Raw genomic sequence first — 24,913 nt, forward strand, 5'->3', positions numbered from 1 at the left:
TCAGTCCGGTCGTTCGTTTCCAGCGACTTTCCTCGTTCGTCGGCGTCGTTGGTTACTTTTTTACCAACAATTTTTTGCCCAATCGATCGTTCGTCGTTCGATTGGAACGATAAAAATTGGAAGTGTGTACGCACCTTTAGTGACCCTTGGTGGGTGGGTATTTGTTCTGGTGGAGGTTACAACTGATATGCTGGTAGTACTGGTAGTAACAGTGGTGACACCTTTTTGGTGAATGTCGGCGGGTGAGCAGGTGTTGGCAACAGTGACCTCTGACCAGCACAGCCATCAATATACTTTTCTATATAATTACACAGCTCAACAAAATTTTTTTTTTTGCCACTTTACAAGGTTTTTTTTAATATATTTAGTGTATTTCTGGTCTGCTGAATCCAGAAATGACATCAGTTTCATTGAATCGGCTCTTGTTCTAGTGATACGGGACACAGAATAGACGATTTTACCAACAACAAATGTTAACACAGCATATTATTATCATTCTTTATATACACTGATGTTTTGCATTTTATATAATAAACGTAGCAATATTTTCATTAAACTTTTATTTGCCTTTTATTCATACATTTTCTTTTTTTATAGAAATATGAGTTATTGAGAAGTTGTTTAAATGACCCTAATGTATTTTGGTACATTTGTGGTGAATATTCTCAGCAAAAACATTACAGAATTTGTGAAACAAGCATAACTTGCATATTTTAGTATTAGATTGGGGGACCAATATAAGTATTGGGCTCCCCATATGGTAAGCTAAACTTGTGTAGAGTGTCTACGTCAGTGGAAAAATGGAAAACTGAAAAGATTGACATTTGGTGTACCTATGGTATGGCGAGAGCCCAAAAATCATCGTAATGAATGTTATTTTTGTGCTGTGAATGTAAAAGGTGACAATCATTACAAGAAAGTGGCAGTACCCTGATTTGGAATCAGCAAGACGACCTGTGCCGCATGGTGCTGATGTTCCCATACCAGTGTACAGTACACTCCCTGATATTCCTGTACGTGACATGGAGGATATACAGGGTTTGGAGTGTAATCCAGGAGTTAGCAGTGGAAGTGAATATAAAGGAAGTGTTTAATCAAACCAGCAGTTCTCCCAACAAGAGCTCAATGATTTATTACGTGACCTAGGTCTGTCAAAACAAGCATCTGAACTTTTAGCATCCAGGCTTAAAGAAAAGAACTGTCTGAGACAGGAAGTTAAAATAGCGGTTTATAGGACAAGAGAGGTGACACTCCTACCATATTTCAGTGAAGATGGAGACTTTGTGTACTGTTGTAACATCCCTGGACTACTAGCCTGTATCGGTGTACCAGAATACCTAGCATAAGACTGGCGGCTTTTCATAGTTCCACTCAAAGTTGAAATCTGTTTTACTGCATAATGGCAACTGCTATGCATCAATTCCAATTCCAACAAAACTTAAAGAAGAAAATATCAAAATGTTTGCTATCATGAACACCCAATGATCCATATCTGTTGATTTAAAAACGGTGAACTTCCTTCTCGGACAGCAAAGTGGATACACAAAGTACCCATGTTTCATCTGCTTGTGGGATAGTAGAGCAAAGCAGGATCACTGGAAAAAAGTGGCATGGCCTTCAAGGGAAAACATGAAAAATAGTGCAGCGAATATCATTATTAATTAATATATCATTATATAACGAGCCATTGGTTGACACAGAAAACATCATGCTCCCTCTACTACACATAAATTTAGGATTAATGAAGCAAATTGTTAGAGGTCTGAACAAGGACAGTGATTGCTTCAAATACATTTGTAGATTCTTCCCTGGATTGAGTACTTAAAAATTAAAAGCAGGAATCTTTGATGGACCCCAGATTCAGAAACTGATAAATGGTTCAAATTTCACAAGTTACATGACTGAAGCTTCTGCCTTGCACAGCTATGTCTTGGTTGTCATAAATTTCTTGGGTAACCATCAAGACCAATATATGAAGAAATGGTACAAAACATGCTCTTAAACTTTGGCTGCTACTATGAGCATAAATGTACACTATCTCCATAGCCATTTGCACAAATTTCCAGAAAACCTTTGTGATTTCAGTGAGGAACAAGGGGAGAGGTTTCATCAAGATATAAAGGTGATGGAAGAAAGGTATCAGGGCAGATGGGATAGACACATGATGGCAGACTACTGCTGGAGCCTTCAACGTGATTGTCCTGATCATCAGCATAAAAGGAAATCATACAAACTGAGTTTTGCAATGATTTTGTTTGTGATTAGTTCTGTGAGTATAGAATATATTGACATTAAGTATTTCAAAAATTAAAGTTTGTATACGTAGGCATATCTAGTTTATCATTCGTTTTCTATGAGGTTTTTGTTGAGGTCATTATTTCAAAAAGCTAAAGTGACAGCACCCGGTGTGTCATATGCTTACATTAAATTTGTGTTTTTTTTGCTGATGGGCACACTGCTATATTTGGGGTGAATAGTGTAGCCAGTACATGAAATGTGAGCCAATTACAGTCTGCTTGTTCTCATAAACTTTACCGAATAAACAACATCATAAATCCAGGCCCAGTAGGGCCCCCAGGGCCCTGTGCACGCTTTTTAGTGATCACCATTAATATGGGGCTTACCTGGAAAACATAACCAGTGACTAATACCCCATTTGTGCTTCCCACTGGGCATGTCGCTGGGGGTGATAAGCAGGAAGAGTAAAGAACTCTGTGTGTGGACAGAGGTGCTGCTCAATCCATCCTGCAGACTCCATTCATCTCCCGTAGACATCAACACACAGCAGTAAATATAGATTGTAGACACCAGAGGGTATTCTGTGTAAAGCCCGTAAATGGTGAGTCTACACCCCCTGTACCCCCGTAGATGGGAATGCTATGCCCCCTGTAAGCAAAGTGTTGTTCTTGTCACCATAACATGCACATTTTTGTAAGAAGCCATGTAAGCTGTTCTGTGTTGAGGAATCAGGGAATAGTGTGTAAAAAGGCCTTCTGGGGCAAAGCTGGTGATGCAGTCTGTAGTTGTGGGTGGATTTCTCCTCCCTCTGGGATCCATAGGGGTATTCTATTCGTCCATGAAACATTTTTTCATTCTCTTAGGGGGTCGATGAGCGGACATGGAGAAGAAGCAGATGGGCATGGCTGCCCAGGAACAGCACCAAGCATGGAATGGCCATGGACGTAAAAATCCCCAAACTGCTCCAGAATCCGACAAGGACTCGGGGTTCTCAGGTACAGTGCTTTGTTGTCACCTGTAATCAAGGTAGCTAAATAAAGGGATTGAGGTGTGTGCTGCTAGTGAAAGGGGACTGAAGTAATTGCCACCTATAGATATAAGAGGCCTTGACTTGTCTTTAGACATATTAGATCCCAGAGAAAAAAGCATTGGTAATCTTTGTCAGGTTAATATTGGTTCTACTGATAGACTGATACTAGAATCTGCATGGGTTCCCTGTCCTCCTCCACGCAGGCAGGTTGTACATGGCCTCCACGCAGGCACACATTGCATGTCTCTTCTTTCCTCCTCTATGCAAACACAAACTACATGCCCTACTTGTCCTCTCCCTTGTGAAACTACGTAAAGTTTTCTCTGCCAACCATTGTATCTTTTACTTTATTCCTTAGATGTGGCATCCGAGTGTCTGAGCTCTGTGGAGCAGACTGATACAGAAGAGCCGACATCACGCTGGAATGCTGCCGAGATCCCTGTGGGGTGTCCTCCTCCTCCTCACCCTTCTCCTCGCCCTCCTCCTCTACTCATTTTGAAGAATTTGCTTGTTGATCAGGTAGGGCCGGTTCCAGATCTCTATTACCTTCAAATAAGTCAGGGAAATATCATTCTATGGATCCTATACTTGAATGCAGTGTCCACATGTCTACATACATACAGTTGCTCCTGTGTGTTCCTTGTGTTTAAGTACAGAAATGTGCAAAAAACAGCATCCCGACCTCTTCTCCCTGTGTGTCCTGGCTTATTTCAAACCATGTTTATATTTCAGTGCACTGATAATGTAATAATTGTGGACATAGCTTGCTGTGCTCACATTGTTCAGTTGACCTCTTGTCTGTGACCCTTATATTGTGATGTACATGCTGAGATACTGAATGATATGCTGCAGTGCACTGCAGGTGAAATGCCCTGTCAGATCTAGTTTGTGTGACAGCCCAAGATGTGCAGGAAGCTGTTTTTATCAGTATAATGCATAATAAGTTGATTTCATAGACCCCAGAGACCAAACTGACAAGTAGTCTTGATACTGTTATCCAGATTGACTTTGTTTTTATTCTCCCCAGGGGTCCAGTCCTGACCCTCAAGTCCATTCCTGGACTGTCCGTCCTTCCTTTCAGCTGCTCCCTACCTCTTCACAGATCTTGGTTTTCCCCCCATCAATAACTCCAACAAAACCTCCGCCATCTATTGAAAAGTCCACCAAATACCTGCCTATTCTAAATTCCTACCCCAAGATCGCCCCACAACCATCACAGCTGCCTCCACGGGGACACAAGAGAGAAGCTGAATCTTGGCACCGAAGCCAAACAAAGAGGCAACTTCCTAGACCACCACACTCACCAAATGCTGAGGAGAAGGCAAATTCTTTTACTGGTCCAGAGGTTCTTGTGGTCAGTGATGATCTGGGCCTGGACTCCACCCAGAGTGAGACTAAAGAAAGTTTGGGTACAGGTGGCACTGACCTGCAGGCAGCACCAATTTCAGATACATCTAATAAGACTTGTCCTGCAGTGCCAACTCAGCAGCAGAACAAAAGTCGTAGGTTTCAGAATACTCTGGATGTTTTACACCGCTCTGGCCTCCTGAGCATTGCTATAAAAACTAGAGAACTGTCAAGGCTTAACCAGGCCACTCAGACCCAGCTGGAGAAATTGCAAGAACAGGTGAGTCTGTACACCAAAGCCATGAGCAGTAACAGCCACGAGGACTGGAAGAAACTAGAGGAATCACTGGAGTCCAGTGGGATTCTTAAAGAGATGGTCATATAACTATGCCATGTTTGCTCTTAGAATGGAAGGCTTTATGAGTCTAGCAGTAAGATAGCGGGACATTCCTAGGACCTTGACCAGTCCTGATGACACCTATGAAGGGTAATCCTTAAGATTGTCATGTTATTCTGTCCCATTCTTACACTAGTAAGATAGCGGGACATTCCTATGACCCCGGTCAGTCCTGGAAACACCTCTGTATCTAATTCAGGAGATTGTCCTGTGACTGTCCTGTTCCTTAGCAAACTGACAGTGTTGCTCAGAGCAAGTTGTGACAGGGTCAGTATTGCCTGCAAATAAAATGCAGACGACAATGAAGCTGAAAGCTGAGCAGTACCATCATTGGCTTCAGAGGCTCTGGTGCTAAGTGTGTGAATAGTTATAAAAGACACTGAGCTTGTGGAGAATCATTAGACACATCTGCCATCCAGGGGTAAAATCCACATTTCATTGAAGATTTTTCTATTTTAATATTTTAATATCACCATCTACCTCCATGTCTATCCATGTTCCTTTTGTCCTTCAGGAGTATTTCACCTGTAGTCATTGACAAGCAGTAACCTAATGTCAGCCAGTTTCAGGAACTGGTGGTATCATTGCCTATACAGAACAGGGTGCAAGAATCCCCTCCAGGGATAATATGGCTGCTTACCCTGGACATAGCCTGGGATTGGCTGGTTTCCAAGGCTTGCAGAAATGTCTCCATGTTTCAGCTAGTATCTCCCCCCAAGATGATGTGAAGATCCCCAGCGTTCCTTGGATTCGCCCATGGAGGAGGGCAGATTGAAGACCGGTACTGTAAAACTGTAATGTAAAGTGACCCTTTCCATGTTGTCACACTGTATTTTGTTCAATAAAGGTTTTTCTTTAAGTGTTGTCTATTCCTCTGATGGTGCGTTTAGTGGGAGTTGAGGGTGCTTCCCAGTTCTCATTACCTTTAGATCCGTCTTCATGGGCCCTACCCAGTCCCCCCTGTGACCCAGATATATGACCATAGTATCTACAGATTGGCCTATATATGGTCCCACTAGTCCTCGCTGTAACACAAATAACCTTTGCCTATCGTGTAATGCTGGGATTTTTAGTTCCACACAGCTTGTCAGGTACTGTTTGCACCCAGATTATTAAAATTGATGTTTTTACAAATAAAGGGAGCTGGGCCTCAGACTGTCCTTTAACCAAGACATCCTTGTAGTTGTTTTTTGTGGTGACAGTAAATATTCTGTTTTCCTATGTGAGAGATTTGGGGCTGTGTGTTTTAACCCCCAGTAGTCCTTAGCCTTTTTTCTGTATTTGGTGTTTCAGAATTAGACAGATTTCTTACACTAATAATCAAAATGCAGCCTTCTGCCCTCCATGTAAACTTTCCTCCCCCTATATATGAGTCCAGGCAGATCACTGTGATCTAGATCTTACATGACACATCTGGGGAGAGAGGTGTCTGCAGACTGCACACTGTAGGCTGGAAATGCTGTGGCTGCGGGAAAGCTGAGTCACCAGCAAACAGGCTGGGCTCTGGTTGAAATGTCATGCTGTACAAAATAATGCAGGATGACAGATTATGAACAAACCGCTTGTGACAGGTAGCAGCCGCCCCATCGCACAGGGGGAACTTCGTATCAATTATTCACACCGCTCTGTATGTGTCAGGATTAGAGGAAGACCTCGGGGAGGACTTTATACCCTCCCCAGAGCCTGCCACCAGTCGCTGCTGTCAACTTAGCCGACGGGCATGCCCAAGGCTCTGTACTGTCCCCTGATGTACTACCCAGCATTCTGCCAACTGTACAGCTACAGTGGCCCCGACATCCATTACATTGAATTCTTATACGGCCTTTGTATCATATACATCAGTCCCCAGTCAGTCCTTGCTGCCATTTCCCAGTGCAGTAAATCTAATTGGACATATTGCAAAACTTGGACCTTCTGAAATCAACCAGTCCTTTGTTTGATTTAATGGGAATCCATTGTGGGTCTTCCATTATTATAAAAGGACCAGCTCACTTATTTTGTCTTCTGTAGTACTTGCTGCTCTGAAATTTATTCTTCACCTTATACATTGTCTCCCAATCATCTCTGGCTTCTTTTCCATATAATCCTTTAACATTTGGTATATCATCCTTTACATTTTCTTGGTAAGTTGGGTTATGTACCATAATCAGGATCAAAGATAGGGTATTGTAGAGCCTGATGTCGGTGTTACTGTTTCTTGTGAATTTTCCATAATGCAGAATAAAATAATTGGAAGGTTTAGACTAATGCTGACAAACCTCCCCACCTTGGGAGGGGATACAATCTACAGCGGGCAAATCTCACAATTGTTGGAAGGGCAGAGACACAAATTTGCTATCATAGCAGAAGTGTTATAGATAGTTTTCGCCTCCAGTCTTTTACTGGTTAAGCAGCTAATTCCAATCAGACCTGTATGGGCCAATTTTCACTGCTGTGATTCGCTGTCATTTTTAAAGGATACAAATCCCATGAAAACTTCCAGAATAGTAAAAAACTGAATTTAGTTGGACAGTATTGATCTTTTTGCTTAAGTAAGTTGTATTATGCGGAATGCATGTTTTCCATATTTTATTTTTTTTTTTTTTGGTTTATGGTTTTTGAGTGATCACGACCAAGGCTATGATATATACACTTAGCTGCCAGAAAAATTAAAACTTTACTGCTTCAACAGAAATGGTTCCATCCATGTGTTTTTGTATGTATGTAAGATTTGTGCTATCAATGACTTCTTTACACGTATTGTACATGTGAACAGATTATGGAAACGTGAACAAATGCTGCTAATCTGGGTCGGGGAGACTCAACCCCAGGATTGCCAGGCTGTTTTTTGGCAGCCTCATGTTAAATGCATAGTAAATACATCACATTATCATAGAAGACCACTGTTGGATGCCTGTGGGTAATATTTGGCTGCTTCTATCTCTGCGGTGCATTTAAGTGGCATCAACTCTGGTTGGTGACTGGAAATGATCTATTAAATCCCTTTTCTTGTTATCCATTCATAATGATTATTTTGCTCAATATCTGTATGTGAGGGTTTCTACGGAAGGGCCAACCATTCGTCAGCACTGGACAGCCGTGTGATGATTGATCATTGAAGCAGTCACCTTTTAAAGCCTTGTATGTGTGAAAGTTTTTTTACCAGAATAATTGGTGATTGTTTTGAGTGAAAACTAACAATAGAACAGCTGTCCCACAATGTGGTCTACCAACACTCCATGTCAGATGACTTACAGATGGTCGTTAATATTCTCTATTATTTTCAATCAGGAAGCACTGTCCTGACAAAAAAATGCTGTTTTTATTCAGCCAGTGGGAATTTTAATCATTTACTCTGGAGTGAATGTGGTATCAAAGTGTGCTTCCCATTTATCAATAAAGGAATGGAAGTGATGATCATTTTGAGAAATTAAAAGCCTGTAAAGCATCAAATTTGTTTCTCGACTGGCCTGGCTGGGTGCCTCACGCAGGGACTCAAATGGAGTGAGTGGTTGAGCAAATGACTGTACACAGAAAGTTGAAAATAAATGGGACAGATAAAATGTTTTCCAGTCTAGGTGAAATAAGCCAGCTATATCATACAGCAATGTAGGGGTTATTCCAGTGGGATTGGGAAATAAAATGTCCAGCCTTTTGTTAGGGATCAGAATAGAGGTGGAGGAAAAGCTGATCTTCTGAAATGGGGAAACAGTGCTCCCTAGAAACAAACAACAAAGTGGGGAAAAAGAAATTTAAATTCTCAAATTAGAGAAAGTTCATTGACAATGTTAAGTACAAAGTTTTACCAGTCATGTAGGAGGAGAGAATCAATGGCAGCCTCCCCTTAACTTACAGGAATGTTCAAGCAAAAGGGAAAGAACATGTTTGCCAGGGCTTACCAATTGTGTAAATGATTAGTGACCATACCATTCTACCTGTCTTATCAAGTGAGTATCATTATATAATTAACAATTTCTGAGAGGCCCAAACCATCACAGGGAGGTGTTGATTTTTGTTATACCACATAAACCTGAGCAGATAAAAGTCCAGGAAGTGTCCAGAATAAATTAAGCAATTTGGGAAAAATGTTCATGTTAAGTTTGCTACTTTTCTGGATCAAGTAAAGGCTCTGAAGGACCCAGTTTGTAAATGTATACTTTTTTTTATGAAGTAAAAGTGAAAATTTAGAGTATATCTACGAAAAGTGAATAACTATACATAAATAGTTGATGGCCAAAAGGCTTCGTTAGAAAAGGAAAGATTGAAAATGAAAATTTTACGAGGAAGAAAAGCTAAAGTCGTATTTAGGGACATCTCCAAGGGACAATTCAATAATATTTGGATGACTTCGGACATTGTCGAAGGGTTCCGAGGGGAGGCAGAAGATCAAATGACTGAGCCAAGGGCAACCCTGACTCATTCCATTGGATTTGATGAAAATAATAATTCCATTCACTCTGACCCTAAGGATGGAAGAAAATAGATGTAATCCATGCCTGCATACCACTACCTAAGACAATATGGCAGAGAGTGGCTTCCACTAAATTCCAATCTATTCCGCCAAGGTCCTTCTCAGTGTCCGTGGACAACAGCACTAAAGTAGTGGTTGCACCCAGCTGCCACCGTAATCGGGGTACTTCATGGAGTCCGATGCTGGGGCATCCAGTTGAAGAGTGAAGGAGAAATTCCTGAATTTAGTTTTAATCTGCTAAAGGATCTAAAGTCAACCTCAGGGGATATAAAGGTATTTAATGTGGAATAACAAGCAAAATTCCTGCGCAATGTTCAATGTGCAGTGGTAAACTTTATCTTCATCAGGGTTGTCAACAAGTGAAATATCTGTGTTCTCACTTCCGCCTTGGGGCGTTCACTAAGATCTGGTCTGCCTTGTTACCAAACTTGTAAAAGGCCTGGAGGCACGTGATCTATGTGGTCTCTGCTTTATGCAGAATGAGTGGTTTAACTTGCTCTCTGAGCAGGAGAAGTTTGTACTCGGACTAGAACAATAAAGATTGTTTTGTTGGGTTCCTAGGACATGGATTTGCCATAAAAAGGTCCCCCGAGTATGCTAACCTTGTTTACTCAATGTGGGTACCCCCATTAATAGGAAGCCCAGGCACACAGGCTTTATGGGCTTTCCATAGCCCAAATTGGTTATATAGTTCTGATTCAGCTATGGCTGAGCTCTTATTGAGAAGTAGTATCCTGGAGCATAACTAAAGAGATGCTCGATTGAAAGTATGCTGCTGACAGACGAATGATTAAAGTATTTCCAACATCTGCAGAGGACACCATAGAAATGTGCTAAACCCGAACGTGGTCAGTTTGTGGAATAATTTAGGATGGATGGAGCAGCCTCTACATATCTGCTAATTGATGACTATCAAAGGACCTTTTGATAATTTTAAATGCAGAAAGTGATGAAGAGGAAATCATCTTTAATCAACTGGTTAGGTATTACCCTTCTAACAAAAGCCATCTATCATCCATTCCTCTGCACAACTCCCAAAACACCTAAGGAGTACTATTAGCTAGCTGAACACTCGCTCCTCCCTGTCTTGGAACTGACTGTACAACTGTGGTTGCAAATCTAAAACGTACAGTGCTTCAACTTGCAAATGTGATCCCCCTGGAAATGTATCTCCTGAAGCAACACTTCATTTGCTTTGTTATGTTTCATGTCAGATTGGACTATCTTCCACCATATTGACAGGCAGCAGCAAGCAAGAGAGGTGAGGCCACAAGCCAGGGGTCAAATACCAGGAATACAGGAAACAGACACAGGAGCCACCGCAGACACAGGGAACACGGGACACTGGGAGTGACAGAAGGCACAGGTGACCCAGAGATAACCACAAGCACAGAGGAACGCTGGAACAGCATAAAGGAACAGGCTGCGAAACAATAGACTGGGCATCAAGCAGTTAACACAGGAGCTGGACAGGGAAGCCAATTAATTAACCAACAGGTGCATAGGAAATGCTCAGCAGAGCTAGGGGGCTTGGCACTAGTGGAGACACATTGCACGAAAGTAGAGGGCTGTGTCTGACCCAGCTAAATAGCCAGACATAATCAAGAGGCTATCTCCTGATTGGCTGGTGGGACTGGGGAAACTGATAAATCATATGTTTTAGGGAGGAAGAGGTGAGTGTGACAACAGTAATATTAGCCAAAACACTCTGTGGTCTTCAAAATTTTTGTAAGCAATTGAAGGTCAGGAGAGAAGAAAGGACAAAAAGGATGGGGGGAATGAATAAAAATGTGAAAAAAAACATGGGAGAGAGAAAGAAATTAAGAAAATAAAACTAAAGGTATAAGAATAAAAACGTACTCAAATGGGCGAAGAGGAGAAAGAAAACTACTCCTACTCGAAAAGAAACACTACTCATTCTCCAAAGATTAACCCATAAATCCCATCCCAGATGGGATCTGTTCCAACTAAAATTGCATAGCTACAGTTAGGTCCATAAATATTTGGACAGAGACAACTTTTTTTCTAATTTTGGTTCTGTACATTACCATTAATTTTATATGAAACAACACAGATGCAGTTGAACTGCAGACTTTCAGCTTTAATTCAGTTGGTTGAACAAAAAGATGCAGGAACTAAAGCCTTTTTTTACACCATCACTTCATTTCAGGGGCTCAAAAGTAATAGAACATTTGACTCAAAGGCTATTTTATGGGCTGGTTTGGGCAATTCTTTCGTTATGTTATTATCAATTACCCGATAAAAGGCCTGGACAACATGGACAACATGCGGTCAAAGGAGCTCTCCATGCAGGTGAAACAAGCCATCCTGAAGCTGCAAAAACAGAAAAAACTAATCCGAGAAATTGCTACAATATTGGGAATGGCAAAATCTACAGTTTTTGGTACATCACAAGAAAGAAACAAAGGACCGGTGAACTCAGCAACGCCAAAAGACCTGGACGTCCACAGAGGACAACAGTGGTAGATGATCGCAGAATCATTTCCATTATGAAGAGAAACCCCTTCACAACAGCCAGCCAAGTGAACAACACTCTCCAGGAGGTAGGCGCATCAATATCCAAGTCTACCATAAAGAGAAGACTGCATGAAAGTAAATACAGAGGGTGCACTGCAAGGTGCAAGCCACTCATAGGCCTTAATAATAGATTGGACTTTACTAAAAAAAAACATCTAAAAAAGCCAGCACAGTTCTGGAAAAACATTCTTTGGACAGATGAAACCAAGATCAATCTTTGATGGCGAGAAAAAAGTATGGAGAAGGTGTGGAACAGCTCATGATCCAAAGCATACCACATCATCTGTAAAACATGGCAGAGGCAGTGTTATGGCTTGGGCTTGCATGGCTGCCATGGCACTGGGACACTAGTGTTTATCCATGATGTGACACAGGACAGAAGCAGCCAAATGAATTCTGAGGTGTTCAGAGACATACTGTCTGTTCAAATCCAGCTAAATGCAGTCACATTGATTGAGAGGTGTTTTTTAATACAGATGGACAAGGACCCAAAACATACAACCAAAGCAACCCAGGAGTTTTTTAAAGCAAAGAAGTCGAATATTCTTGAATGGCCAAGTCAGTCACCTGATCTGAACCCAATTGACCATGCATTTCACTTGTTGAAGACTAAACTTTGGACAGAAAGGCGCACAAATGAACAGCAACTGAAAGCCACTGCAGTAAAGGCTTGGCAGAGTATTAACCCAGCATTTGGTGATGTCCATGAGTTCAAGACTACAGACTGTCATTGCCAGCAAAGGGTTTTCAACCAAGTATTAGAAATGAACATTTTATTTTCAGCTTTTTAATTGTCCAATTACTTTTGAGCCACTTAAATGAAGTGATTGTGTTAAAAAAAAGGCTTTAGTTCCTCATATTTTTATGCAATCTTTTTGTTCGACCCACTGGATTAAAGCTGAAAGGCTGCAGTTCAACTGCATCTGAGTTGTTTCATTTAAAAATATTTGTGGTAATGTACAGAACCAAATCTAGAAAAAAAGTTGTCTTTGTCCAAATATTTATGGACCTAACTGTACATTTATGTAGGACCAAAAAATAACTTAAATGGGAGGAAGCATGAGGATACAACCTCACTGGAGCAAGCCACCCCATGCCTTCCCTGATTGATAAACGCAAGAAATATATATAAAATTCTCCATATTTGGACCATGTCAACACCCAGCTCCAATTTGTAAACATAAAATAGTGCAGATTTAAAATCTGTTGAGCACCACAACTGGTTAATAATTACAGGCAAATCAAACCCAAATTCAATAAAATAAGTTGAGAGAGTAAACCAACATCAACATAAGGTAGAACGTAAGCAAGAAAAATCAGTAGATCTAGTCTGCACTGTGAAATAACGAAGACCAGGAAAAGTGCCAAGCTACTTTAGGAAAACTTGCAGCACATATATTCAGTTGGTGATCGGGTGAAGTAGATATGTCAGAATGTCCCCCAATAATAAAAGTTCCAGCAAAGAACAAGCCTCAGTGTGCTGACAGATACACCTATTTTAAGCAGTTGAAATTTGAGGTGATCTAGGAGATCCACATATGTTTTTGAGAAGAAGAATTTTCTTTAGTGTCTGATAATCAGGTGGAAGGAAAACCTCAATAAAGCAAGGTAAGAAATTCTTGCCTTTCACAGCCTGCTCAGAAGTGGCTTGAACATCTATCGCATCTGATGAGTCTTTCTAGATGTATCGAAAAGTAGGGCATCCCATAAATGTCCATAGGGCCCTTCTACACTGTGAAGGAAACTATCATGAGGGCTGCTTGGAAGAAGTGTACACTGCATATGATGTCACAATGCTTGTTTGGGTCAGTTGGTTTAGATTCTAGTGCATGAAGGACCGTGTCTAACTCAGTAACGTTTCTGACTAACTCTTTGGGCGTTTCTAATTTATTTCTGCTTCTCAAATTTTATAGAAATCCAGTTTAAAAGTTTTTTTTGAAAAGCTATTGGTTAGATTGATCCCTTAATGTCTAGGACATTGTATTCATTAACAGCAGCCAAAAAACTTCCTATTTCTTAGGAGACAGATGGGAGACATATTGTTGTATCCCCTCTATATTGTTCATATGTGCTTTTCTGCTGTTTCTCTTATTAAGCTAATTAGTGACCAAATATCTATCTTGATAGGTAGTGTTTGTAAGATCATTTTAAGCTTGGTATCAAACTGATGATGAGCATGAAGTCTTACCTGGGGCATAAAGACATTGTGTTCCTGTGTAGAAGAGGATCCCAATGGCCCTAAGCCCATTGGAAGTTGCAAGGAAGAAAACTGTACTGTCTTCTATTCAAGCCTGTAAAATGGCTAATGACTACTCATGTATGAAAGGGAGCCCGAAACTGTAGGCCCCAACTGCAATGTGCTGCATAATATCTGAATTCTGAGGCTTTCCGATCCAGCTTTAAGGAGTGAATAAGGTGTGGGTACAGCCATGCTATCTCAGTGTGTGACAGCAGGGAGATACATTAGGTTGCATGCCAGCGAGAAATCTAGTATTTACCCCTTTATTTTCGGCCCCTTGTCATAGTCATGAGTTAAGCTAGGTACACACACATTGACATGTTACAGAAACCTTTCATATGATTTGTGACAGCTGTTATCGGGCCACAGGTGGTCTAATACTAAACAAGGGTTTCTAATTTTCTGCTTTAGCAGCACCAGTTTTATGTTATGCGTGCGCATTCCTCTGGGCCATCTTTTGTAATCTAGTAACCTGATAATATTTATTGCTTTGTACAGTGTCATTATATATCAGTCTTATCAGTAAACACGCAGAACACAATTTGCAGTGCTGTACTTTTTATTCATCACAGTGGTGAGTTCCACATTGATATATAGACCAGTAGTGTATGAGGTGGTATATGAGAGATATTTGCCTATTTTTGTTATTTGTTCATTCTAATTGTAAGTGATTTGTGGCCATGTTATTTAACAGAACTATCAATACTGAGGTGCAGTAGCTTTTGGACCCTACTGTTGGTATATAGTAATTCTTTTTACCATCACTCAGGGTAATTTACCAGAGAGAACATATCCCTGTTCTGAATTTACCATCAGAAGAGGGAAATGGTTGGACCTGGCTGGAGGATCAGAACAGCAGATGGCAGGCCAGAAAAATGGGTGGGCCCTACTGACAATACAAAGAAACAGGTGGACCCAGCTCTTGGAACAGAGAAGTGAGGAAACCTGAGGGCAGGAAAGGAGCAGGGAAAATGAACCAGAACAATAAGTGGACCCAGCTATTGGAACAGAACAGCAAGTGGATCCAGCTTCTGGGACAATGCTGTAAGTGGACCCGTCTCCTCGGGATGGATCAGTGAATGGATGTGGCTGGTGGGGTAGATCAGCAAGTCCACTCACAGAGCAAGTGAACCAGATTGGTAGGAGAGAACACTGAGTTCAATTTATCATAACAACATTTAAGCACAACTGTCAGGAACTGTGGAGCAGCAAGTGGAGCTGGCTGTCAGGAACGGAGGAGCAGCGAGTGGACCCTGCAGTTGGGAACAGAAGAGAAGCATGTGGACCCAGGTGACAGAAACAGAGCAGCAAGTGGATCCCTTTTGTCAGGTTGGACCAGCGAGTGGATCCCGCTTGTCAGGTTGGAGCAGCAAATGGATCCCTCTCATTGGGTCAGAGCAGTGCGTGGATATGGCTGGTGGGGTGGAGCAGCAAGTCTGCTCACTGTTCTTGCTAGTAAACCGGAGAATCGACCCAGCTGTCATGACAGTGCAGTACATAGACCCGGTGGCTGGGACACAGCATGTGAACTAGGTTGGTAAAACAGAACACTCAGTTGACTAATTTGTCAGAACAGCATGTAGACCCAGCTGTTGGAATAGAGCTGCGAGTGGACCTGGCTGTCGGAATTGAGCTGCGAGTGGACCCGGCTGTCGGAATGGGGCAGAGAGTGGACCCGGCTGTCGGAATGGGGCAGCGAGTGGACCCGGCTGTCGGAATGGGGCAGCGAGTGGACCCGGCTGTCGGAATGGGGCAGCGAGTGGACCCGGCTGTCGGAAAGGGGCAGCGACTGGACCCGGCTGTCGGAAAGGGGCAGCGAGTGGACCCGGCTGTCGGAATGGGGCAGCGAGTGGACCCGGCTGTCGGCATGGGGCAGCGAGTGGACCCGGCTGTCGGCATGGGGCAGCGATTGGACCCGGCTGTCGGCATGGGGCAGCGATTGGACCCGGCTGTCGGCATGGGGCAGCGATTGGACCCGGCTGTCGGAATGTGGCTGGCTGGTGAGGTGAAGCAAGGAATGTACCAGGCTGGTAGGGGAGAACACTGAATGGAACATCCTATCAGAGCAGCATGTAGACCAGGCTGTTAGGAGGGAGCAGCAAGTGATCCCGAATTGGAAAGAGATCTTAAACTAACCCTGTGCTTGGTTCCATTCCACCATGCTTCATCCTAACTGCCCTGACGGAGCAGCATGCAGACACAGTTGTTGGGACAGAACAGCAAGTGAATTTGACAGTCAGGACAGAGGAGCAAGTGGTCCTGACTTTGACATGGATCTTCAATTGAACTTGGTTCTTAGTATGGAGCAAGGCGTGGAGCATGTGGTCAAGGTATGAGTGGATTCGCCTATTTCAGTGGAGCACAGTGCTTATACTGCATAAAGTAAAAGATAGCTGACATCATAGTTCAGTACAAGATATTGCAAGCATCATCGAACTTTAGTTTTGAATATTGTACTGGTAAAGCTCATATCTACTAATTTTACTTGTATAGGATATCTAGCAGTATATTCCTCCAGCTACAGGAAGACAGAAGTACAGCTAGCAGCAAAGAGTCCAGAGACCTCAAGAAAATTCTGAAGAAGATGTGCATTGTGGGTATTTAGCTGCATACCACAAAAATGTAGTATTAATGGAAGGGTTTGGTGTAAATACCTATAGAGTGTTCTGAAGATACAAACCTACACTGGTATAGGTAAAGACTAACTGATGGTATTAAGTATTATGAGACCTATATTATTATCTATAGACTAATTTTAATGCAAACCTAATCTGCTAGGGTGACATATATTTGTATACTATGAAAATATTTTGTATGGCTTAGCCTTTTAAGACAAAGCTAAGAAGTTTAGCTACTGCTATGTAAGTTATTGCATTTATGTTGTCGTCAGCACAAAACCGGGGGGTTTAGCTAGTACCCAGTGAAAGCAGGCATCAAACTAGTGCGTTTACTATAATTGTGCAGAAATCAGATTCTTTCTGATTATACACGCATTGTGTTGTGCCATGGTCTAAAGTAAAGCTGTCATCCAAACTTCCAGGCCATCACTTTTCCTTTACATGAGGCACAAGAATTGCCAGCATCCATCTCTTTCCAAAGACACTTGTCAAGTTGTCAGCCCAGCGGATGGGGCTGGCTTCTGCTCCTGGACTCTGGTGACAGGCCGGTCCCCTGGATATGAGCAGCAGCTGGTGAGAACAGAAGGCAGCACAGGCTATACCCACCCCAAACCAGAGATAAAGCATGAGGACGGCCAACATTTCCGAGCTGAGAAGAGAACCTGCAGACAGAGACAGAGAAAAGCTATAGAGTGGCCAAGAGGTGGACATAACAGTGGAGGACAGGATGATGGTGTAGACAGCCAGGTGTTTTTATATGATGCTTTGAGGTACACCGAGATCGGGAACAAAGACGGGTGTAAAGATGAGGCAGACATAAGACAGATAACATTCAGAGCCAGGACCAACCTCTCCCACCCCACTTCTATAAATAGAGGTCGGCTCCTGGCTGGGTCCCCATGTGTCATTGTCATATGAAGATACAAAACTGGGGCAGCGTTTATCAATGTCACAGAACACAAGACGATTTAACTGCTTCTGGTCCAGACATTACTGAGAGTATCTATCCCATACCTGTGGTTTGGTGTTTATTCTGTACCCCTCACAGCACTTTTCTCTAGCTAAGCTCCCTGTTTCTAAACTACTGTAATGAAACCTGTACAATCTCTGCAAATTAGGTAAATCAATCTGTGAATTGATTGCACCATCTGCTTCTGTGTCATATCTAGAAAACATAATTACATTTGCACATTGATGTTCTGGAAACAGAAGGGGATAAGCTTGGTATGAAAGGGGATTATGGCAAGTTAGCTTCTGTGTTCATCACTGATGGTTTAGTCTCACGCTTGACTTCTGCCTTTACCCTAGAATTGATGCTTTATATTTACTGATAGAGGAACAATTGCAGGGATTTTTTTTACCTAAAATGAGCCTGGAAATATCTGTCAGAGCTTCGTCTGTAAGTATTAAATTACACGGCCCCAGAAATAAGCCTAGCGACGTGGTATGAAGAGAAAGGTAGTCTCACCGTGACACAGCAATCAGTTTTTGTAACTGATGACCCAAGTGCCCGTTTAGCAGTTGTCCTTCTTAGACCACTCTTAGTAGGTACCAACCTCTGTTTATCCTATAAGATTGATTGTTTTGAAGGTGCTCTGACCCATCATCTAGCCATCATAATTTGGCCCTTGCCAGTTGTGCAGACCTGAGTAAGTTGTCCATTTTTCCAACATATCATCTTTAAAAATTGGCTTTTTACTTGATTTTCTATAACCCCGCCTCCCTTTCTTTCCTTGTGAAGCACCATTGTAGCCAGATCATGTTCGGGGTGATCGGTGTAAATGATTCAGCAATGTTTTTCCCTTAAATGAAAGAGTGAACAAAACCTCCTTTAACTCCAATCTGTCCGGCCCATTTAATTTACAGAAATGCTTATTTATTAATCCTCATAGAGCCATTTATTTACCAATAGCCATTACTAGACCCTCCCAGGCCAGAGCATTTTCAAACTGTTACAAGTACGGCCTACGTTTTTCTCCAAGAAAAATTGTGCATTCCTAATGTCTAACCTGAGAAGAAGCGTGTGACGGACAGAGGCAGCAGTCTGAGGAAGACCAGAGGCTCGGAGAACGACAGGGAAAAGTTGCTTGAGATGTAGCCAAATCCCACCACCATGGAGTGGAAGCAGCTGCAGGAAGCATGAAGGCAGAGCAAGACAAAGCTGCGCAGATTGTTGCGACTAATACATGTCCCAGTAAAGAAGCAGTGGTGTTCATGGTCCCCCATTACCCGCACACATATCCAGCAGAATGGTTTGTCTGCCATTTCAGCCTCTCCTCCGTGACCACCGGTAGCTGGGCTCTTCCAGATAACCAGGATGTAATTCCCAACAACATTGATTAGGAAGAAAAAGAACATGGATGAATGAAGGAGGCCAGAGAGTGGTAAGGAGTGCCCATCACAGAGGCCCGGGAGGAAGAAAAAGAGTTGGAGACAGAGCGTCACAGCAAGGAGACACAGGAAGTAAAATGGGGCCATTAAATTTAGTATATGTAGTAGAAGCATGACGTAGAGGGCAGCCCCGGCATGGCAAGAGGTAAACTCAGCCTGTAGGGAGCATTAATATCCAACTTTTAGCCAGACCATAAAGTGACCGATGTTCCTATGCAAGGGACAGAAAAAAAGGGTTAATACGACCAATCAAGGTGAAGTTTTACCTGCCAAAGGATTTGCATTTCTGTCCAATCATTTCTGGGATCAAAGCCTTTCCAGGTGACACAGCCAGCCTGGAGACCCAACCGAGACCCAACCTTCCTCTACTGCAGTTAGGAAATACAACCTTGTACCAACACCTCAATGCTGTGCTATATATGTGTCCTGTACGGCTAACATTGTACCAATACCTGGACATTGCTATATATGTTACCCCTATACCTAACATTGTACCAACACCTGAACACCGTGCTATGTGTCCCGTATACCTAACATTGTACCAGCACCTGGACAGTCTGCTGTATATCTGTCCCGTATACCTAACATTGTACCAACACGTGGACGCTGTGCTTTGTGTCTGGTATACCTAACATTGTACCAACACCTGAACACTGTGCTATGTGTCCCGTATACCTAACATTGTACCAACACCTGGACAGTCTGCTATATATGTGTCCCGTATACCTAACATTTTACCAAAACCTGGGCATTGTGCTATGTGTCCCGTATACCTAACATTGTACCAACACCTGGACAGTCTGCTTTATATGTGTCCTGTATACTTAACATTGTACCAACACCTGAATGCTGTGCTATTTGTCCCCTATGCCTAACATTGTAAAAACACCTGAATGCTGTGCTATATATGTGTCCTGTACACTTAACATTGTACCAACACCTGGACGCTGTGCTATATATGTGTCTCTTATACCTAACATTGTACCAACACCTGGATGCTGTGTTATATATTTGTCCTGTACACCTTAAATTGTACCAACACCTGGACAGCCTGCTATATATGTGTCCCGTACACCTAACATTGTACCAACACCTGAATGCTGTCCTATATGCGTATCTTGTATATATCTTACGCTGTACCGACACCTGAATGTTGTGCTATTTCTCCTGTATACCTAACATTGTACCAACACCTGGAAGCTGTGCTATCTATTCCTGTATACCTAATATTTTGCCAACACTTGGATGTTGTTCTATGTGTGTCCAGTATACTCCCTACTGTACAAACATATAGATCTGATCATTGTACTTATATACTCTGTGCACTGCATTATTATCTGAATATCCTGTACCTTTTACTGTCCTCATACTGTAGAGCACCCTTTCTGAACCTTTTTAACATGGGGGAACCCTTGAAATATCTTTTAGGGCCCCCCCCCTGCTTTAATTACTATATCCACAGATCACCGTATATTAGTGTGATGGACTAATGGAAGGGAAGGGAAGAATACCTTTTACATTGCTGGCCAGTAGGAAGAATGTCATCCTTACAGATAGCCAAAAAAATCATTAGTGTCACTTAAACTGACCTGAGAGTCACAAACTGCTCATTGCTCAAGGAACCCCCAGCATGCTCCGGAGGAACCCTGATTGGGAAAAGCTTTTTTAGACAATGAACTGCTTGATACAGACGCTCTGTTCATTGCATTCCAGTGTAATTCTGTACCTGCAGTGTACCTGTGCTGTACCTTCACTATATGCAGAAAAAGTTATACATATCCCAGGCACTTAATTGCATTGCAATCATTGAACCATCCTTACCTAAACTGTGCTATACTTGGACCCAGTGCAACACACTGTGTTCCCAGTGTATACCATGACCTGTATGCACACTGTATTTACACACTTAGAGTACTGTATACAAACACTAACCACACTGTGTACACTGTCCTATATATACACCCAGGATACTGCGCTGTACTTTATACACGCTGTAATATATATACATTGTACTGGAGACACACACATTGCATGCACTGCCCTATATACACATTGTATTACCATTCCATATCTGACACAGTACTCACCCTGTATGCACTGTACTATATACACACTGTAAATTTTGTAATTTATACACATTGTACTCGCACTGTATACACTATATACCCTGCACAGGTAATCTGCCATTAATATGGGTTTGAATTCTAAAAGTAGATACCTAAAGTTAGAGAAATTCCTGAGACTGAGCTTTGTTTTGTCCTGCCCCCACCCCCAATACTCCTTTCTCTGAACTGTGACAGCTCCTCAGCCTAATCCCACATTTCTGAATTCCCCTCTCTGTGTCCCACTGACCTTGGCCAGGAAAAGAGATTTCCGTCTGTCTGCAGTGCTGGTCCCAGCTCATCCTGGGGTGGCTTCATCTGTAATATCTCATTCAGCATCCATTCTCCTCCCCCTGTACCAGATCCCTGCCTCCCCTATTCCTCACCCCTCCCCTCCAACCTGTACCAGATACCTGCCATCCTCATCCCTCCTCTCCAACTTGTATCAGATACCTGCCGTTTTCATCCCCCCTCTCCCACCTGTACCAAATACCTGCCATCATCACCCCTCCTCTCCAATCTGTGCCAGGTACCTGCCATCCCCATCACTCCTCTCTAACCTGTATCAGGTACCTGCCATCCTCATCCATCCTCCCCAACCTGTATCAGGTACCTGCCATCCTCACCTCCCCTCCCAAACCTGTACCAGGTGAATACCATCTTCCCCCCTCCTCTTCAACCTGTACCTAGTACCTTCCCATCCTCACCTCTCCTCTCCAACCTGTACAAGGTACCTGCTATCCTCATCCCTCCCCTCCAACCTTTACCAGGTACCTGCTATCCTCGTCCCTCCCCTCCGACCTGTACCAGGTACCTGCCATCCTTATGCCTCCCCTCCAACCTGTACCAGGTACATGTCATCCTCACCCCCTCTCCAACTTGTACCAGGTACCTCCCATCACCATCCATGCTCTCAAACCTTTACTGGGTACCTACCACACCCCCCCCCCCTCCTCTCCAACCCGTACCAGATACCTACCATCCTCATCCTTACTCTCCAACCTCTACCAGGTACCTGTCATCGTCACCCCTCCTCTCCAACCTGTACCAAACACCTGTATTTCCCTACTCCTTTTTTTTTTTTTTCAATAACCTGATCTCCTGTACTCTTCAACCTCCACTCTCCATGCTGTACCAGATACCTGTCCTACCCTACTTCTTTCCATCATGTGTCTGACACCTCCCCTCCCCCACTTCATCACTCCCATATATCCTGTACCATACATTTTACTCCTCACCCCTACTCCATCCTGTACCAGATACCTTTCATCCTCATTCCTCCTTTCCATACTGTGCCAAATACCTCCCCTCTCCTTTTTTGCATCCCTCCCATCCATCCTGTGCCAGATACCTGCCCTCCCCTCCTCTCCATCCCTCCTCTCCATCCTTTACCACATTCCTCCTCCCTCCCCTTTGCATCCCTCCTCTTTATTCTGCACCAGATACCTCCCTGCTTCCTCTGCATCACTTACATCCAGGGACCTGGCCAGGCGCCACGGTGTGTGTGTCTGTACTGGGGATTAACCTTCACTTCCCCTTCATGTCTGCACCATGCACAGCCCCACTGTCTGTGATTTCTATGCACTGCTCTCCTTCCTGTAAAAAGATGGAGTAATTTATGATTGCATAGAGTAATACAATATTGCATGTTCACATCACATTTGGACTCTTTCCTTTGTTATTTGGCCTTTTTCTTGTTTGGTGTATGAGAAGTATGCAGAACATGGTGTGCTCCCCATAAGATCTATATAATAGGGTCAACTTCTTCTGTGAATGATGGTTTTGTTTTTCTGCTGTATTTCTATAGTCACATTGCTTAGGAGCATTTCTCTCCCCAGGTGACTAGCGGGGCTCCATTATTATCTAAGGGATGATTTATACCGGTCATCACCCAGATGAGATGTCCTATCATAAATCCTACTTCCAGAGTCTTAATAGGGGCAGAGGTCTCAGATACTGTGCTTGTGTTTAGAGAGATTCTCAGTAGCTAGAAACACAGCAACCTTGAGTAGCCCTGGCAATGTGTCATGGTGATGACCTTGCAATGATCTCATTGTGTCCCTTTGTTAAAATGATTAAAAAATACTATGCAACCCAAATCCCTCAGAATTGGTAACAGAAAGGCACTTCAAATATTTCTGCCTCCCTCCTGATGAGCATGGTCCTGATCTTATCTGAACCCAGGCATCTTCTCCATATTCCTACGGTGCAGTGTGGTCTCTGATGGGTACTAAACTCACAAATTATATTTTGTATAACTGTAAGGGGAAACACAGGAATAATAACACCACAGGGCTTCCAATCCTTTCTAAAAATGGGTTTGGCTATACATACCTGTTCTGGTTGCAGACATCACTGCATAGCCCAAAGTCAGAGTGGAAGCTTCTCACTGCAGATCTTGTTACTATGATATCACCCCGGGTCCTCCATAATAGCTGTTTAGTTGGGCCAAGATTTGTTGGACAATTTTCCACTGATAACTGATCTAGGACTATACAACTTATTTTGGATGGATGGGAGAGGTACCCTATGGGGTCACCAGCTATCATCCACCATATCGGAAACAATACTATACCCTGTACATTTTGATATTATTCAGGGAACCCCATAGTTGTAATTATTATTAGCCAGTATTTATATAGCACCAAAATTTTACTCAGCCCTTTACAAAGTCCAAATTCATGTGACTAAATGTGATAGACCTGCGGACTGCAGTTTATTATTGTTCCAGAGGAGCTGACACTCTAATATCCTCCCCAGCCACACACTAATAGTATACATTTATATATCTCTGACATATACCCCAGTGCTGTACAGAAATCACAGATTCCCATCAGTCCCTGTACAGAGAAATTACTGACATTTTAATGTCCCCCACAGTCACACTCTATTATTATACATTTATTTAGCTCTCACATATACCGCAGTGCGGTACAGAGGACACTGAGCAAGTCCCATCTGTCTCTGTACAGAGGAGCTGACACTCTAATGTCCCCCGCAGTCACACACTATTAAAAAACATTTATATACTGCAGCTCTGACATATACCGCAGTGCTGTACAGAGGACACTGAGCCAGTCACATCAGTCTCTCTACAGAGGAGCTGACACTCTAATGTCTCCCCGCAGTCACACACTATTAATATACATTTATATAGCTCTGACATATACCGTAGTGCTGTACAGAAAACACTGTTTAGTTTTGGATTTGGCACAACATCTGATATTTATTCCTCTATTCTGTATCTGTAAGGTTTTGAATAAAATAACAAAATTTGTGCTCTAACGCCCCCCCCCCCCCCAGTGTCTTGTACTTTAGGGGAAAAGTATACACACTCCATGCACATAGTGTATAATGAGTACAGGTCCAAGCGCTGGGTAGGTTGGAGTTTGTTGTCTGTTTTCATTATTTACTAAGGTAGATGCAGGTGGCACACAATGCGGTTTCTGTTTGCTCTGGGCTGTGTCTCTTCTATTAATCATTAACCCCACACTGGATAAGAGCAGGACCCACTTGCCTTATATTAAATATGTGGCCAGATCCACCCAGCTGGCAGGAAGTGC

The 24,913-nt window shown here is 42.7% G+C and overlaps 2 protein-coding genes across 4 annotated transcripts in view; one reads left to right on the plus strand and one right to left on the minus strand.

Moving 5' to 3' along the window:
* CIPC (CLOCK interacting pacemaker) overlaps positions 1 to 5,871 on the plus strand; it is a 7,335-nt gene extending 1,464 nt beyond the window's left edge. For both annotated transcript variants that reach the window (XM_072427876.1, XM_072427875.1), the window contains exons 2-4: positions 3,102 to 3,233; positions 3,627 to 3,787; positions 4,296 to 5,871. In XM_072427876.1, coding sequence (XP_072283977.1) covers positions 3,119 to 3,233; positions 3,627 to 3,787; positions 4,296 to 5,000 — 981 coding nt within the window. In that variant the 5' untranslated portion in view covers positions 3,102 to 3,118 and the 3' untranslated portion in view covers positions 5,001 to 5,871. The remainder of the gene's footprint in view (positions 1 to 3,101; positions 3,234 to 3,626; positions 3,788 to 4,295) is intronic.
* Positions 5,872 to 14,789: 8,918 nt separating this feature from the next.
* ZDHHC22 (zDHHC palmitoyltransferase 22) lies at positions 14,790 to 21,703 on the minus strand. 2 transcript variants are annotated; one of them, XM_072428223.1, is made up of 3 exons: positions 21,601 to 21,703; positions 18,867 to 19,459; positions 14,790 to 17,519 (listed from the first exon to the last, which is right to left on the minus strand). In XM_072428223.1, exons 2-3 carry the CDS (start codon positions 19,360 to 19,362, stop codon positions 17,284 to 17,286), a joined length of 732 nt encoding a protein of 243 aa, XP_072284324.1. In that variant the 5' UTR covers positions 19,363 to 19,459; positions 21,601 to 21,703; the 3' UTR covers positions 14,790 to 17,283. The 2 variants fall into 2 exon arrangements, with proteins under 2 accessions (XP_072284324.1, XP_072284326.1); XM_072428225.1 differs by lacking the exon at positions 21,601 to 21,703 and having other exon boundaries at positions 18,867 to 19,956.
* Between the last annotated feature and the right edge of the window lie 3,210 nt (positions 21,704 to 24,913).

This window comes from Pyxicephalus adspersus, chromosome 12 (assembly GCF_032062135.1).
Source record: "Pyxicephalus adspersus chromosome 12, UCB_Pads_2.0, whole genome shotgun sequence".
NCBI lineage: Eukaryota > Metazoa > Chordata > Amphibia > Anura > Pyxicephalidae > Pyxicephalus > Pyxicephalus adspersus.

Bases quoted from the DNA above. Each gene is read 5' to 3' on its own strand.
- ZDHHC22 (XM_072428223.1), bottom strand. From the start codon at position 19,362: ATGCTTCTACTACATATACTAAATTTAATGGCCCCATTTTACTTCCTG. The intron at 17,520-18,866 runs GTTAGACATTAG...CTCTGTCTGCAG, and splicing joins CGTCACACGCTTCTTCTCAG to GTTCTCTTCTCAGCTCGGAA.